Source organism: Mauremys mutica, chromosome 7 (genome assembly GCF_020497125.1).
Source record: "Mauremys mutica isolate MM-2020 ecotype Southern chromosome 7, ASM2049712v1, whole genome shotgun sequence".
Taxonomy (NCBI): domain Eukaryota; kingdom Metazoa; phylum Chordata; order Testudines; family Geoemydidae; genus Mauremys; species Mauremys mutica.
Genome location: NC_059078.1, coordinates 123,862,282 through 123,876,643, shown reverse-complemented (window position 1 = coordinate 123,876,643; position 14,362 = coordinate 123,862,282). Strand labels below are relative to the sequence as shown.

Here is a 14,362-nt window from a genome sequence, read left to right as displayed (position 1 = left end):
CCAACTTTGCAAATAAATATTTTTGTTGTTTCTACAAATTAGGTTCCTAGTCCTGCAGCTTGTTCTGCACGGGAGGACCTTTGCACCTTAGGGAGTGGCGCTCCATGCAGGGCTCTACCCACATGGAGCAAATTGCAAGACTGGGGCCTATATCAATATGACTTTCTCAGTTTTTATTCCCCAGTGATATAAATAAATATACACATATGAAAAGTGTGTGTGTGTGTATACACACACACGTATGAAAAGTAATTATTTTCATTAAAAGTTATTTGAATAAATTATGTGCAGATAGTTTCTATTGGTTTATGAAGGCTTGTTAACTCTGTGCATTGCCAAATAAAGAGTAGCTAACAAAATAATGATTGTACTTGGCTTTGAGTGAACATGGGTTCAGTTTTTAGCACATGGTTGGTTTTCCTTTATAGGCTACTGCAGGGCTTCTTCAATCCCATGCAGCTGCTGTCACGTTTGGTTACATTATGTGGCCCTTCCAAAACCTAGAGTCTAGGTAGGAGGGATCTTCAAACACTGATCCCACAGTTACAAAAGCTGCATGTTTTCCTCCTCTTTAAATTCTTCCCATGGAGGACTGCTCCTTATTAGTAGGACTTAGTATCAGCCCTTCCATGTATCTTGCATGACAGTACCATTAGCCAGCCAAGGTCAGGAGCCAAGGCTTTCTTTTCATAAGCTTCCCACCTAAATTGGGCAAGAAGAACCACCAGGGTGGTATAATAAAGTTACCTCTCCCTGGTGTTGACATGTTATTTAAGCAACAGTAGTAGCTCCTGTTGGTTCAGGGAATAAAAGGTTTAGTTTTTGACCTCTTTTGCATTGCTGTAGATGCACAGTTTCCACCCACTTTCAGACTAGTTGCTAATTTAATTTGAGAAAATGTAAATTATTTTTTCTAATCAAACTCATATTATATTTTACTCTGATCATAGAAATAACTGCAGATTTTGGCAGGGCCGCCCAGAGGATTCCGGGGGCCCGGGGTCTTCGGTGGCGGGGGACCCTTCCGTTCCGGGACCCGCCACCGAAGTGCCCCGAAGACCCGCGGCGGGAGCCCCCCGCCGCTGAATTACCGCCGAAGCGGGACCCGCCGCCGAAGTGCGGCGGGGGGGGGCTCCCGCCGCGGGTCTTCGGGGCACTTCAGCGGTGGGTCCCGGAACGGAAGGGGCCCCCCGCCGCCGAAGACCGGGCTGCGCTTTGGCAGCGGGTCCCGCTTCCCCCCGGCCCCAGCCTCTTACCCCCGGCTCCCTCCTCACCCGGAGTCTCAGCGCCTCGCCGGAACAGCGGCAGCTTGTGGCCGGCAGGGCCTGAGCTCCGTCCCGCTCAGAGCCGCGTGGTGAGGGGGCGGGGCTGGGAGCTCCACACCGAGCGGAGGAGATGCGGAGCTCCCAAGCCGCCGCCCCCTCACCACCGCGGCTCTGAGCAGGGCGGGGCTCAGGGGCTCCGCCGGAGACATCAAGCGCTGAGGCTCCAGGAGAGGGGCGGAGGCGGGAGCCTCTGCTGTTCTCTTGGGGGCCCCTGCGGAGCCCGGGGCAAATTGCCCCCTTTGCCCCCCCCCTCTGGGCGGCCCTGGATTTTGGTTAGTTCATTGCTTTCTGTTTCATTTATAAAAGTGTAATTAAAAATTCTGTACTCTCTCTCTTTTACTGGATGTCCCCAAAAGTAGATAATTTTATAGCAGATGTATTGTAGGCCAAATTTTCATAAATGTGTTTGATTTGCAAGGGAACAAAGAGAATTGTTCTGGGAATCTCATTAAAAATTTAGTATGAATAGAATACAGCAACTTAATCTATTTTTCCCTGGTTTTTAATAGGAACAAGAATTTGTGCAGAAGCAGCAACAAGAATTGGATTCATCTCTAAAGAAAATCATCCAGCAGCAAAAAACAGAACTAGCCAATATTGAGCGAGACTGCCTGAATAACAAGCAGCAGCTTATGAGAGGTATCCATCATCAAATTTCTCCTTTAAAATTAGATTTTCTTCTGTTTTATATGCAACTTTTTGTCTCAAAGAGAGCTGTTAAAAAAATAGTAAAGTCTGACTTAAATCTGTAAAATCAAGGACATCCAGAGTTAAAATTGAAACTGTAGTTAAAAGCATATCTTTAATATGAAACAGTACTATATTTAAAATGCCTTTGTTCTGCTAGCAGAAAAGTAACATGTTAAAATTCTTTTTTGAGATGTACCTTGCCTTTTCTGACTCAGCCATACCTATTTATTCGCACAGTTTTGGTCACATAATTTTGAATTTTGCTTATAACTCTATAACGAAAAAAATTTACTCAACATTTCCAGGTAACGCTTTTCTTGTATTATTTCTTAATTAAATACAATGAATACAGTATTCAATGAATACTGTGCACAGATGTGATCTCCTCCTCTCAAAAAAGATATACTGCCATTAGAAAAGGTTCAGAGAAGGGCAACTAAAATGATTAGGGGTTTGGAACGGGCCCCATATAAAGAGAGATTAAAGAGGCTAGGACTTTTCAGCTTGGAAAAGAGGAGACTAAGGGCTTGTCTACATTACCGGCTGGATCGATGGGCAGCGATCAATCTAGTGGGGGTTGATTTATTGCATCTAGTCTAGATGCGATAAATTGACCTCCGAGCGCTCTCCCATTGACTTTGGTACTCCAGCAGGGCGAGAGGCGCAGGCAGAGTCGACTGGGGAGCATCAGCCATCGACTTATCACAGTGAAGACACCGCGTAAATCTAAGTACATGATTCACATAGCTGAAGTTGCGTAACTTCGATCTATACCCTCCCCTCCCCCTTAGTGTAGACCAGGCCTAAGGCGGGATATGATAGAGGTATATAAAATCATGAGTGGTGTGAAAAAAGTGAATAAGGAAAAGTTATTTCCTTGTTCCCATAATATAAGAACTAGGGGCCACCAAATTAAATTAATGGGCGGCAGGTTTAAAACAAATAAAAGGAAGCTCTTCTTCACACAGCGCACAGTCAACCTGTGGAACTCCTTACCTGAGGAAGGAATGGTGTCCCTAGCCTCTGTTTGTCAGAGGGTGGAGATGGATGGCAAGAGAGAGATCATTCAATCATTAGCTGTTAGGTTCACTCCCTCTGGGGCACCTGGTATTGGCCACTGTCGGCAGACAGGATACTGGGCTGGATGGACCTTTGGTCTGACCCAGTATGGCCATTCTTATGTTCTTAAAATTTTAACTATTGATCATTTTATTAGATATAGTGGTGTGGTATATATCTGTATTAATGGCTTCTTACAAATATTTTTTATCATTTCTTTTAAATTAAAATATCCCTGTAATTTTAAATATATATGTGTAGATTAGAAAATATTATGTAGTACTTTCTGGAACAAACTTCCTCCTCCTCCTCCAGCTCGTGAAGCTGCAATCTGGGAGCTAGAAGAGCGACATTTACAGGAAAAACACCAGCTTCTCAAACAGCAACTCAAAGATCAGTACTTCATGCAGAGACACCAGCTTCTTAAGAGGCATGAAAAAGTTAGTGCTGAGTTTGTCCCTTTCCTCCATATTACAATCTTCAGTGGTATATTAAAATATCTTTTGATCTATACTACTAGTTTACTTGTCTACAACAACTTGGTTCACTCAACTTGTGTAGCTTCTTTCTTGCTATATAAATCTCTCTTCTCTTTATTTTGTTGCTTCAGTCAGTACATTGAGGCACTTTGTCAAAGTTGTTTGACATGTTTGGTACTTAACACATTATTTATATTTCAAGCACTCAAAGTAAGCCAGGTTCCTCGCAATTAGGAGAGAGATATTCCTTATCCAGAAAGATTACAATCTAAATTTAAGACCAGATGTAACATGTGAGAACAGTAAATGACTAGGGAGCGTAAAAGGAAGCACTGGGGTTACAAATATAGAAACTTACCTTCCAAAAATACGTTTACATCTTTTCTTATGTGATCAGTCCCATCCATTTGCATAATTATTTGTAGTGTTGGGCCTATAAAGTAATGGGATCACGATACTACTTATGTCAAATTTAGCCCAAAAGTTAGATTTCAAAAAACAAGTTTTTAAAAATCAAAAACCAATCAAAATATTACCATTAGTGGGTTCTTGTTAATATTGGTGTTTTATTCCGGTAGAAGCAGGTGCTTTAAACAAATAGTTCTCTGCAGTGTTTAGAGTCCAATAACTCCAGCGTTGTTATTGCAAGAGAACCTGAAAGTGCTACTGACCATATTCTGAGCTACATTGCACTGGTGTAAGTCCAGAGTAATTACACTAAAGTTAGAGTTTTAATAACCTATGGTATTTTTAACATAGGTAAAGAGGTCTTATTTAAGAATATTTAACATCAATGTCCCTATAAGGCCCCAAGTTCAGCAAAATACTATAAGTAGGGCCCTACCAAATTCATGGTCGTGAAAAACGCATCACAGACTGTGAAATTTGGTCTGTTGTGTACTTTTACCCTGTCCTTCAGAGCTGGGCAGCTTGGCTTCACTGGGCTTTGAATCAGACCCCTGCAGAAATGGGATAGACGTAAGCACATGTTTAAGTGCTTTGCTAAATTGGTGCCTAAATGTTTAAACATATTATGTTAGTCATATAGCAATATTACAAACAATCTTTTTGTTCAAAACCTTTTTAGGAAACGGAACAGATGCAACGATATAATCAACGGCTTATTGAGGAGTTAAAGAACAGGCAAACTCAGGAAAGAGCAAGACTGCCCAAAATTCAGCGAAGTGAAGCAAAGACTCGAATGGCTATGTTTAAGAAAAGTTTAAGAATTAACTCATCAGGCACTCCAGAACAGGATCGTGAGAAGATTAAACAGGTGACTGACAAACATCTGTAGTTTAAAATATGTGAAAGTGCTTGAGTTGAGTGAAGTTTTGAAGTATAGTTATATGTATTCAGTTGTATTTTAAAAGGCATCAGTTTGAAGGCCTAGAGATATTACTCTGTACTGCTGCATGACTGTCCCGAGTCAGTCTTTTATGTATGTCAGAAGTGAACAAGGGCTTGAAATTCTGTGAAAGAAGTACATTTGGCCTCAGGATGTTATGAACTTTATATTGCTTAGTATTCACTTTCATGGACAATTTTTGGAATATAATTTTATTGCGTTTCAAAGAGAGTACCATCCAGTCCTCTGTGCAGGTTTGATGGCCACAACTAAATTTGGAATATTTATCTAAAATCATCCCACTGTAAAATGGAGACTGGATTGTTTATCATGGAACTCTACCTACTGGCTCAATCTGGAGCAGCCATTTCTACTTGCATTTAAGAGAAGTATTTGCAGTTGCCCTTAATCCTTCTCCAAATTTGTTTGTACAAATCAGTTTGTTGTGTGCCCCAATAGTTTTTGATATTTCCAACTTGTGTGCATATTATAAGGCGGGGTCGGCAACCTTTGGCACGCGGCTCGCCAGGTATGCACCCTGGCGGGCTGGGTCGGTTTGTTTACCTGCCACGTCCGCAGGTTCGGCCGATCGCGGCTCCCACTGGCCACTGTTCACCACTCCAGGCCAACGGGGGTGGCGAGTGGCGGCCAGCACATCCCTTGGATCACGCCGCTTCCCGCAGCCCCCATTGGCCTGCGTGCCAAAGGTTGCCAACCCCTGTTATATGGTTAGCTGAAATGCCTGATTGTTATTTTTACAGAGACCCCCAAATTAGTAGGCACTCTGCAGTACTAGTAAAATATAGTTCTTGCCTTGAAGATCAGACCAGATAACTTTAGGCCCCGATCATCCAAAGACTTAACATATGCTTAGCTTTACATACAGTAAGTGATCCCATTGAAGTCAATATGACTACTGAGTATGTAAAGTTAAGCACATGCATACATTTTTTGAAGGATCGGGGCCTTAGATTTGATGCAGTGAGTGAAAGTGAAAGGTGAGAGGCAAAGATTACTCATGTATGGCTTATGCATGTATTGAATGTTTAATTTTTTTTTTTTAAATATAGAGCCAGATTCTAAACTGGTGCAAGTCCGTTTGCTCCATTAAAGTCAACAGGGCTTTGTGATTTACACTAGATGAGTTTGGGCCAATAATAACTATAATTGACATTTTAGGGGCCTCATGGAAGAAGTGAGTTTTAGGGAGGGATTTGAACAAAGATGGAGAAGTGACATGACAGAGAGAGCCTGCCTTGGATAAGGGTATATTGGAAAATTCAAGCAGTGAAAATTAGGAAATTGCACTGATGACTTTAATCTTGTAATGTTGTTCTGTCCAGTTATACTGTAAATACATTATGTTCTTTACAACTCTGGAAAAGTCATTTGTAATATATGGTACTATATGAGGTACTACTGTATCAATCACCTACTCTTTGTTTTTAATTTTAGTTTGCTACTCAAGAAGAAAAGAGGCAGAAAAATGAGAGGTTGGCTCAGCATCAAAAACATGAAAATCAAATGCGGGACCTTCAGTTGCAGTGTGAAGCAAACATCAGAGAACTGCACCAATTACAGGTTAAACATATAGGGCATAAAATAAGCAGTGTATGAAGAGAGTCAAGTTAATCAATACAAACTGAGCAAATTCTGAATGTATTGATTAGGAAAATGTTTTAATGATGTTTTTCTTACATAATTACCCATCCATATAGAAATTAATGAGATCCCTTTCTAAGGGATACAGCATATTGTACTCTTGATTCATATCCATAACTCAGTTAATGATAGAGATTTACACACACACACACTTGCATGTGTGTGTGTAAATATCTCTCTCTCTCTCTCTCTCTCTCTCTCCCGCTCCCCCCCCCCAACCATAAGGACATATTAACCTTGTAGAGTGCTTACCAACCTTTGTTTTAACTGCTACCTTCCTTTGGCAACATTTCTTTTTTTTTTTTTTAAATCAGTATTCAAAACAGAAAGGCAGCTCCATCTTCTGTTAGTTGAATTTTCAGTTGCTCTGAGTGATGTCAGTACCTCGCCATAAGAGCAGGTCTATAGTACTACATGCAATGAGGTCTGTCTTGCAAAGGGCAGGTTGCTGATTACATCTGCAGTTCTGGAACATAACTAAGTTTTCAGTAATACAGGCCTCAATTTTTGGTCCTTTCATGACATGTATGTTGTAAAACCAACTGCTGCACATCATGAGCCAGATCCTGTTCCCCATTAAGTCTGTTTTCTTCTGCTCCAGTGATATAAGGCAGATTTGAAGCAGGAGTTAAGTGACCAGCCGATTATTCCCCTTGCAGTGGGAAATCCCCCAGGGGCATAGAGCCAGGGAAGCTGGTGCTACACCACTCTCTTTCACAGCACCCTGTGGAAATGGGCATGGCCACAGCACTGATGTGCTTCAATGAGCCCCAACTGTAGGAACAGACCATTTTGGGGGCCATTTCAGCTGGGTGTAAGTTAGAGCTGCCCTAAGGTTGCTCTGAGCTGTAGCAGGGGATAATTTGGCCCCCAGCTGTCTTCAGGAGCAAGATGATGATGATTTGTTGCTCTTTACAGTGGTGAACTGAGGCTCCCTCCCTAAAGACATATCCCCTTTGACTTGTCAGTCAGCCTCAACTACTGGAATCAAGGGCTGAAATGGTTGCAAGCATAACTTTCTAATGTAATTAAGCTCTTAAATTGAATCCTACAAAACTGTCTTGACTAGACAGAGCATGCACTGCGTGACACTGAATAGATTAGCCAATAACACACATACAGTGTTGAGTGACATTATCTTCTACACCACTGAAACACATTTCACAATATTTCTGATTATGCCATATTATATAACACAAAACCATTGGTTCTATTGGAAACATTAGCTCTTGATAAGAATGCGTTATGTTATAATAATTCACATCACATTATACAGTGTAAGCTGATTTAAATTAATTAGGACAACATGTTACTGTACAAATGGTTGATTGTCTAATCTGAATTAGTTTTATTTAAGGATTATCTATCTTATTTTCAGAATGAAAAATGCCATCTACTGGTTGAACATGAGACTCAGAAACTAAAAGAGTTAGATGAAGAGCATAGCCTAGAACTGAAGGAATGGAGAGAGAAACTAAGACCAAGAAAAAAGGTAACCCGGGACAGTTTATAAGCAAAAGACGGGTCCAGAAGATAAATAATGCATCAGACTCTGAAACTGGATGGTTACAAATTGGACAGTACAAAAAAAAATTCATCCCAGGAAAATACAGTAACTCCTCACTTAAAGTCATCTCGGTTTCGTTGTTACATTGCTTATCAATTAGGGAACATGCTCATTTAAAGTTGCGCAATACTCCCGTCTAATGTCCTTTGGCAGCCACCTGCTTTGTCCACTGCTTGCAGGAAGAGCAGCCTGTTGCAGCTAGCTGGTGGGGGCTTGTAACCAGGGTGGACCAGCAGCCCCCCTATCAGCTCCCCTAAGTTCCCTGTGCTGCAGCCACCCAGCAGGCTGGCAGTTGCAGCTGTCCCTCCCCCCACTGCCATGTGCTGCTCCTGCCCTCTGCCTCAGAGCTGCTCCCCGCAGAGGCAGCTCCAGGCACCAGCATGCCAAGTGCGTGCTTGGGGCAGCAAGCCACTGGGGGCGCTCTGCCGGTTGTCGTGAGGGCGGCAGGCAGGCTGCCTTCGACAGCTTGCCTGCAGAGGGTCCGCTGTTCCCGCGGCTTCAGCGGACCCTCCACAGGCAAGCCGCCGAAGGCAGCCTGCCTGCCGTGCTTGGGGCGGCAAAATGCCTAGAGCTGCCCCTGGCTCCCCGAGCCTCCTGCTTGCTGTGCAGGGGGGGAAGGAAAGATTACCCCTTCTTCTCCATATAGAGCAGGGTGGGGACACAGATGGAGAGAGCCTGGGGCAGCAGCTGCTGTTTCAACTTCCTGATCCAAGACAATGCACTTAAGAGTGGGTCAGCTTACTTAAAGGGGCAGTGTGCATTTCTCTCTCTCTGCCACACGCAAGGTGTGTGTCTGTGTCTGTCTGCTATGCTGTCTCCCCTTGTGTGAGAGGCTACATTAACAACAATGTGTTAACCCTTGAAGGCTCAGCCAAGTGCTAGTTCATTTTAGCAGCAAGGCATTCCCTGGGAAATCTCTCACCCTCTTCCACCCTCTGACTTCACCACCTCAACCAAACTTCACAATCATCATAGCTATGAACAGTATTAAATTGTTTGTTTAAAATGTATACTGTGTGTATATCTATATAATATATAGTTTTTTGTCTGGTGAAAAAAATTTCCCTGGAACCTAACCCTCCCTATTTACATTAATTCTTATGGGGAAATTGGATTCGCTTAACATTGTTTTGCTTGAAGTCACATTTTTCAGGAACATAACTACAACGTTAAGTGAGGAGTTATTGTAGTGAAACTAATGTACAAAAAATTCAGTAGAGCATCATCTTATCTAGAAGCCACAATAGATACAAGGGAGGCAGACAAGAGAGGCTTGCAAGTTATCTACCTTTTAACATCTCCTAGAGTGTGTGCACATGCGTGTGTGTAAAAAATAAATTGGACCCTTAAACATATCTATAGGCGAACTGTCCTACAGATGCAGACCAACCTAAGTGGTAGACTATAAAGCCTCTGAATGCTCAGTTTGATATTAGTGCATGATTTTTTGTGGTCTGTTGTATGAAGGTTGGGCAAATAACATGTTGATATAGTGGATTTCTTTGCACTTCACCATATACACTTTTGTTAATCTGTTGTTTTTAGACACTGGAAGAGGAATTTGCTAGGAAACTTCAAGAACAGGAAGTTTTCTTTAAAATGACTGGAGAGTCTGAATGCCTTAACCCTTCAACACAGAGCCGGATTTCCAAATTCTATCCAATCCCTAGCTTGCACTCCACTGGATCGTAACTCTAGGAACTTCTGTCGATTTTCCTATTTGGAATTCTCATATCTTCAGCTTCTGCCTTGGTAGAATCTACAAATTACATCAGAGGACCTCAATGCTTTTAAGTTTCAGTGGAGACAATTAACAGTGTCATTGTCAAGATTTTTCCTTTTTGTTTCTGACTGGGGAAAACTAAATAGAAGAACAGACATTAGTCTGTAATGGTAATACGATGTCATCCTTCAGATGTTTCAAGAAGAATTTTTTTTTTATAAATCAGTCTCAGAAAATGTTATCTACTATGACATTAAGAAAATAAGCTTAAAATATTAGATAGAAAGGTCACAAAAAAGAAACTGTTACACAAATCATCATGTAAATGATGTAATATTACTTCTTTTTTTAACTGTCTGATTTCTCCACCACAGAATTTCACAACTGAAACTTCTGTAAAGAGGTTAAAAGTTTTGTATCATTGAGCAAATCATTCATAACTAGGGCAGAAACTATTTCTTCAAAACATACTGTTGAATTATAAGAAAAAGAGTCTTATGTTCAACATGTTTAGTTACAGCATATGCCTTTAAAAGTTTTTTAAAAACCCTCTGGCATCATAACTAAAGCAACCAAACCTCCATTACATGTTTTGTCCATTAAAATCCATGATGAAATGGGGTGCTAGTTTCATTAATCCAGTGCCTGAAACACTTAAATATATTAATCTTTGCAATAGGATAGACTTTTATTGTTATTAAAAAACCTTCTTAGCATTGATGTTACTGTAAAAAAAAAAATCTTGCTGCTACTGCCATTTTTGTCATAAGTCCTCACCCTAAAATATTTTGCACTAAAATATGTAAAGGTGAAAAACTGCTAACTTTAAAATGCACAAGTTATTATTTTCCTTACACATTAGAGGTGTTTACTTCTACAAACTGAAATAAAAACTGTAGAATGTATTTTCAGAACATAATGTGCACTTTGCACATTGTTTCTCTAACATACTTGGACTGGGTAGGTGGATCCTTCTGTTCTTACCAAAGTCTGTTCATTTGAAACTCCATCAGAGAAGTAGAAGTGGCTGGTCATATTTATAAACTAATTGCCGAAATCTGATCTGAATAGAAGTGTTTTGAAATTTTTGTTTTAGTCAATTTATTTCATGGAAGGATTTAAGTTGAATATGTAGACAAACTACTTTAAAAATATGCGTGTTTGGGTTGCGTTTTTTTTGCCGCATAGTAATTAACGTGTTATGATTTTTATTTTTCAGTTTCATAGGTGTACTGTAGGTTATTTACTTGACTGATTTGCAGTGGGGGAAAAAATCTGAAATGTTTATCATGTAGCTGGTGGGAATGTAACTGTATTAAAGAAAAACGCACTCGGAGGTTTAGAATTTGAGTCATATCAACACAGTATTATAAACTGTACATTGGTATGCCAAAGTTAAATTTGTAAAATAGTGTTGGCTTTCTGTCATTTGAGGTGTGATCTTTTAGTGTCTTTGTAAAAGTTTTTATTTTTGTTTAATTTTGCTAGCTTGCATCAGACATCTGACTGGTGAACATATAATGTTGGTTTCATGGGAACAGTGTTGACGCATGTGAAGGAACTGATTATAAATTAATGTAGAATTTTAATTGGGCTTGGTTGAAATCTTGGATGCTGAACTTTTAGCTTGTTAATGCAGACAGTTTAAATTGACAGCACGGTAAATATAATTGAGAAATGCATGTTTTGATTTAAATTTTGTAACATTTTTGATAAGCATAACTTACTCTGAAAATTACTTTATAGCTAGCCTTAATTTCTGGCATTTCATTATATAAATATGTATTGTGTACTGGTTGTAAATTCACATACCATATCATACTAGAATGTTATATGTTGCTATATGCAAAATTCTTTAATATGTTTATTCCAAAATGCTAGGGTGAAAAATGTCTTTGAAGGCCTTTACTTTTTAAGCTACACCTTTATAAAATGACTAGTACTAAATATATTAAATAGTGTTTATATCGCTATAGTCAACAGAACATCTGTGTGAAAAACTGTTTTTTGCAAAATATATTGTTAGTGATTTATTTTTTGTGAAGGGGTCAGGCAAATTTCCCCCCTCTAAACTTTGTGTTCAACTCATTCAAAATGTTTAATAACTTCACAGCCAGAATATGTATTTTCTCTTCACACACTCTAATATTTTGGAGGTTTAAATGATCATTTGCTAATATATTTGATGACACACTATATATCTTGTTCTGCATCTGTAGGACTTTTTATTTGACTTCCTCCACCTTCCTCACCAGCCTCTGTAACCTTATCCCTTCAGAAATCTCACAAAGGATACAGGAAGGAAATGTAACAGCTGAAGCCTCATACAATGTTCGTTCAGGATTGGTTTTAGAATATTTCCAATCATACTGCATTCATTAAATAACTGCAGTATTTTGAAATGTCTTGATAATGAAATCTAATGTAAAATTACCATTTGGTAATAAAATCTAGGGTAAAATCATTATTTATGTACTTAGACTTATAAAATTGCTTTTTAAAGATTATGGAACATGAAGAGATGTACAAGATTGTTTTGATGTCTCTGCTCACGGCACATTAAGTTCAGACTAAAGCCTAATCTCACTTATTTTCCAGATGAAACAATTGCCTTTCTCACTGAATGTGGTCTGCTAAAATCTCATTCCCCCTAAACAGCATGGTCACAATCAGCACTTGCTCACCTTCATTTTCCACCGCATGATAAATACAGGGATACAGGACCGGTGCAGAACTTCCACTTTGTTCCCTTCCTCCACCCCCTTCCCCCCCCCCGAGCATAGCTTATTATACATTTTCAAAAATGAATACAGTGGAGTCACATCTTACACGGGGGTTAGGTTCTAAGGTCAGTGCGTAAGAGGAAAATTGCGTATAGTGAAAATTACCATAAAGTACAGTATACACTAGAACAGGGGTCCTCAACCTACGGCATGCGTGACAAAAGTGGCACGCGTGCTGATTTTTTTTTTTTTTTAATGGCAGTCTGCGGGCCTGGGGTTCCGTTCACTCAGCTGCCAGCTGGGGTCCCAGCCAGCGGCTCCACTCAACTTCCTGCCATTCACCCAGGCCGGCAGGAGGCTGAGCGGGACCGGTGGCCGAGACCCTGGCTGGCAAGGGGCCGGCAGCCAGAACCTCAGATCGTCAGTGGGCTGAGTAGGGCCGGCGGCCGGGACCCCGAACCAGCAGCGGGCTGAGCTGCTCAGCCTGCTGTTGGTCTGGGGTTCCATCTGCTGGTACCTGCCAGCCGGGGTCCCAACTGCCAGCCCTGCTCATTTCTCCTAGACATGTCTGTGGAAGCCCCGATCACCCTGCCGCTCTTCCTGGACCTTCTGACACAAGATCACGGTCATCTTCAACATACGAACATCCATGGCGTGGAAGCGCCATGGTTGAACCTGATGGAGCTTTCTTCTTCAGATCAGGTTAGACAGGTTCTCCTTGGCAGCAGAAAACCCTCTACGAGAGCTACATACCTTGCCAAGTGGAAGAGATTTTCAATCTGGTCGGCGCACCGCCATTCATCCCCGACACTAGCCTAAGTGCCACTTATTCTGGACTACCTCCTACATCTGAAGCAGCAGGGGCTTTCGTTGTCGTCAGTAAGATGCACTTAGCTGCCATCTCGGCCTTTCACCTCTCATGGTCAGCCAATTCTTAAAAGGGCTCGACAGGCTATACCCTAATGCTCGTCAGTCTGGGACCTCAACCTGGTTCTTTCTAGACTCGTGGGGCCATCTTTTGAGTCCTTAGCGACATGCTCCCTGCTATACCTGTCTTACAAGGTGGCATTCCTTGTGGCGATAACCTCAGCCAGGAGGGTGTCTGAACTCAAGGCTCTAACCTCAGAGCCCCCTTATACTATGTTCAATAAGGACAAGGTGCAGCTCAAACCTCATCCTGCTTTCCTCCCGAAGGTTGTGTCGCAGTTTCACATTAACCAAGACTTCTTTCTCCTGGTGTTCTACCCTAAGCCTCATTCTAGCAGCTGGGAGCAGAGACTCCACTCACTAGATGTCCACAGGTGCCAGCTTTCTACATCGAGAGAACAAAGTCATTCAGAAAATCAGCCCAACTATTTGTGGCAGTGACGGACAGAATGAAAGGCCTACCCATGTCATCACAATGCATTTCGTCATGGATCATATCCTGCATCTGCAAGTGCTACAACCTGGCACTCCACCAGGGCGCAGGCTTCGTCTACAGCGTTCCTGGCACAGATCCCTACTCAGGAAATCTGCAGAGCTGTGACGTGGTTCTCCATCCACACTTTTACCACGCACTGTGCGATTACACAGCAGGCCAGAGACAATGCAGCCTTCGGAGGAGCAGTACTCCAATCAGTGGATGACTCTGATCCCACTTCCTGAGCTTGGGCTTGTGAGTCCCCTGATTGGAATTAACATGAACGAGCACTCGGGGGGAGGGAAAAAAACCGGTTACTCACCTTCTCATAACTGTTGTTCTTCGAGATGTGTTGTTCATGTCCATTCCAAAACCCATCCTCCT

General features: G+C 41.5%; 1 protein-coding gene across 4 annotated transcripts in view; it reads left to right on the top strand.

Moving 5' to 3' along the window:
- Positions 1 to 12,415, top strand: part of SLK (STE20 like kinase) — a 71,741-nt gene extending 59,326 nt beyond the window's left edge. For 3 of the 4 annotated variants that reach the window (XM_045023784.1, XM_045023785.1, XM_045023783.1), the window contains 6 exons: positions 1,835 to 1,964; positions 3,390 to 3,514; positions 4,641 to 4,829; positions 6,357 to 6,482; positions 7,942 to 8,055; positions 9,676 to 12,414. In XM_045023784.1, coding sequence (XP_044879719.1) covers positions 1,835 to 1,964; positions 3,390 to 3,514; positions 4,641 to 4,829; positions 6,357 to 6,482; positions 7,942 to 8,055; positions 9,676 to 9,822 — 831 coding nt within the window. In that variant the 3' untranslated portion in view covers positions 9,823 to 12,414. Of the gene's footprint in view, positions 1 to 1,834; positions 1,965 to 3,389; positions 3,515 to 4,640; positions 4,830 to 6,356; positions 6,483 to 7,941; positions 8,056 to 9,675 lie in introns of all 4 variants that reach the window. The other variant, XM_045023782.1, reaches the window with a different exon arrangement.
- The last annotated feature ends 1,947 nt before the right edge of the window (positions 12,416 to 14,362 follow it).